At 39.8% G+C, this 3,173-nt stretch overlaps 1 protein-coding gene across 1 annotated transcript in view; it reads right to left on the bottom strand.

Moving 5' to 3' along the window:
- Nucleotides 1-2,564: 2,564 nt before the first annotated feature.
- Nucleotides 2,565-3,173, bottom strand: part of LOC101561001 (olfactory receptor 2H2-like) — a 7,297-nt gene continuing 6,688 nt past the window's right edge. The window contains exon 3 of the mRNA XM_004647811.1: nucleotides 2,565-3,173. This exon is cut by the window's right edge and continues 1 nt beyond it. Coding sequence (XP_004647868.1) covers nucleotides 2,565-3,173 — 609 coding nt within the window.

Raw genomic sequence — 3,173 nt, 5'->3', positions numbered from 1 at the left:
TTTTAAGACTCAGGACATATGAGAACTTGTACTCATCATGTAACTCAGTAGTGTCCCAAATTTTCTGATCAAGGAGATTATGGGGCCAAAGAGGAAAGTAATCGATGATGTAGAGTGTGCCTAAGGAGAGTCACATGGAGAAAAAACATTCTCTCAGGCTTTCACAGAGAGCACATTGGACAAACAATGGCTGTGACTCATCCGCATGGCTGACATTGACAAAGGTCCTACAATCTGAGGTACAGTATCTCAGGACAAATCCTGAGGGGATTTCACTGACCTTATCAGACCCAAAAGCAACAACTCTTGTTGCATAGGTCCTGCTTTACCTTGGTCTTAACCATTCAGTAGAAAAGTATAATAACGAAATATAAGAAGTAAAGCCAAGCTGTTATGTTGAGCTGTAGGGGACTCAGGTCAACAATTTCTGACATTGCCAGTTAAGCGGAAGACCCAATATTATTATGGGCTACTGGACTCTTTTAGAGTATTTTGCTGAGTTGACACACCTATACTATTTAAATAACAGAACTTAACAAAAAAGGAGGATACAGATGAATGTCATTTTGTATCTGTGTATTCAAAGTGGTTAGGGTAGATATATAGTTACATTCTCTTAATGAATAGAGTGATTTGTTCTAATGGTGTTTGTAAATAGGATATCAAGTCTGCATCTTGTACAGCAATTAACCACTGAGAAGAATGTATGCAGTGTGTTAATTATTGAAACTCTCCTACCAATTTGATTTGAAGCTGTCTTATTGCTATTTGTTTATCAACAAAATTATGGCAAAAAACAATTAAAATCAGTTATAATAGCACTGAGTCATGTGATCTCACACTGGAAATGTTCTAGGAAGTGTCCCAAGGTGGAAGCTTTATTCTGGCAATGACTGTTTGATAACGTCCATTAAGCACAGTTAAGAGAAGGCAAAAACAAACAACTGTGATCCCACTAAATTACATGTCCTGCACTGTTTAGTGCCCTATAATATATTAGAGATAAAGTTTATGATGCAGGAGAATATGTACAGAATATTATGGTACCAGGTACTATCCAAATATATGAGCCACTTGAACAACTAGAGAGCAAGGGACCTGGGTAGACATTTCTGAAACAAAAACATGCTGGAGGTCAATGGGTATATAAGAGGCTCCATGTGAATACTGAGCAGGGAAGCACAAGGCAAGGTCATTGTCTGTACACACATCCCTACAGTTATTATGATGATGAAGTTAGGTAACTGTTTCAGAATTTGGAGGGAAGAGAACTGTGGCACACTGTAAAGTGAAAGTAAAAATCATAAGGAAATTCCTTAGGGCATTAACATAGGAGTCCTCAGAAGCACTCCTAGGTGTATACCCAAAGAAAGGAAATCAATGTGTTGAAGAGACAGCTATGGTCTGTCATTTATTGTAGCAGAAACTCTACCGATATATGGAGTGAACCTATGAGATGCTTAGAAGGGATGTGTAAAGAAAGTGTAAGGTCACCAGAAAATCTACTCATCCTTTAAAAAGAGGAAAATTATATAATTTGTGACAAGGTGCATAAAACTAGAGATGTTATAAGTAAAATATTACATACACAGAAAAATAAATATTTCACAATTTCACTGAAGTATGGACTGTTGAAAAACTTGAGCTGAGAGAAGTCTGTGTACAAGAGATCAGAAAACCTGGGTTATCTTAAACCCTGATGCTTCTGATGAAGGCAGAGGAGGTGATAGCCTCTGAGCAATGCTGATATCTAGGGCCTGGCAGCCCATGCAGCTGCCTTCACACTGTCAGGGAATTACCTCACAGAGCATCGCCCAGGCCCTGGCACTGCAGGACGCGAGGCCTAAACACAATGAGTTGCCCTGGGTAAATTGGATCTACTGCTTTCATGAAAAAGATTTACTTCCATGATGAGAAAGGGTTTGTTGGTGACTATGTCATCTACACCATTAGTAGTGACTAGAAAAATGTGTGTAAGACTCATGATTGTATGCCACACACACACACACACACACACACACACTCATATAACTGCACATATGCGTTTATTCATAGAATCTTATGAAGAAGCTGAGAAAGAGAGACACATATTAGTCCCATAAAGAAGGCTACCAGTGGCTGGGGAATAACTCAGTAGAATAAACGCTTGCGTGGCAAGCGGAAGGGCCTGAGTTCAATCCCCAGTTCCGCCAAACAAACAAACAATAAAAAAAAAAAAAGAAAAGAAAGCTATCAATTCAAAGTAAATACTTCAATACCATTATATCATTATTTAAAATGAGATACCTAGTCCTTTTATACATCAAATGTTCTACTTTATTTTTTTCACGCAATTCTGTTGAGATTTAGCCACATTCCTCACAAATGACAGAAAACAAAAAACCGACAAAAAAAAGCCTGTTTCTCAAATTTTACTCCAGAAGAAGCTGAAGAAATGCTCTGGAGGTAGCATGAAGTAGAAAAAAAAAAAAAAAAAAAAAAAAAAAGCTCCTCAAAAATGAAAGAGAGATCATAGGTAGATAACTCATACAACCCCCAGGACAATTTTCATCTTCTCTATATAGTCATTCTCCAGCCAGTAACCTTTTAATTGCCCATTTAGCTTCTTTGTTTCTCAATGTGTAGATCAAAGGATTAAGGGAAGGTGTCACTATAGTATAGAAAAGAGTGAGAAATTTTTCACTGTTGTGTGTGTACTTGCTCTTCGGCTGAATATAGACACAAATTGCGGTCCCAAAGAACAAGACCACAACAATCAAGTGGGAACCACATGTCCCAAATGCCTTCCTCCTGCCTTCTCTGACCTTTATCTTCAGCACACTCCTAACAATGAAGCAGTAGGAGACCAAAATGAGTCCCAGAGGCGTCACCAAATACAAGACAGTCGCTACAGAGAGTTCATTTTCCAGGAAGGTTGTGTCTTCACAGGCGATTTGAATCAGGGCAGGCACTTCACACGTGAAATCGTCCACCCTGTGATGGCTGCAGAGATGCAAGTGGAAAACAAGGCTGGTCTGCACGGTGGACTCCACAAAACCGCTGATCCAGGCCAGGGCCGCTAGACGCTGGAGAAGCTTTGGGTGCATGATAACGCCATAGTGGAGGGGGCGGCAGATGGCATTGAAGCGGTCATAGGCCATCACACTCAGCAGCACACACTCGGTAGAGCCCAG

This window comes from Octodon degus, unplaced genomic scaffold (genome assembly GCF_000260255.1).
Source record: "Octodon degus isolate 3935 unplaced genomic scaffold, OctDeg1.0 scaffold00328, whole genome shotgun sequence".
NCBI classification, from domain to species: domain Eukaryota; kingdom Metazoa; phylum Chordata; class Mammalia; order Rodentia; family Octodontidae; genus Octodon; species Octodon degus.
This window is presented reverse-complemented; position numbering and strand designations above follow the sequence as displayed.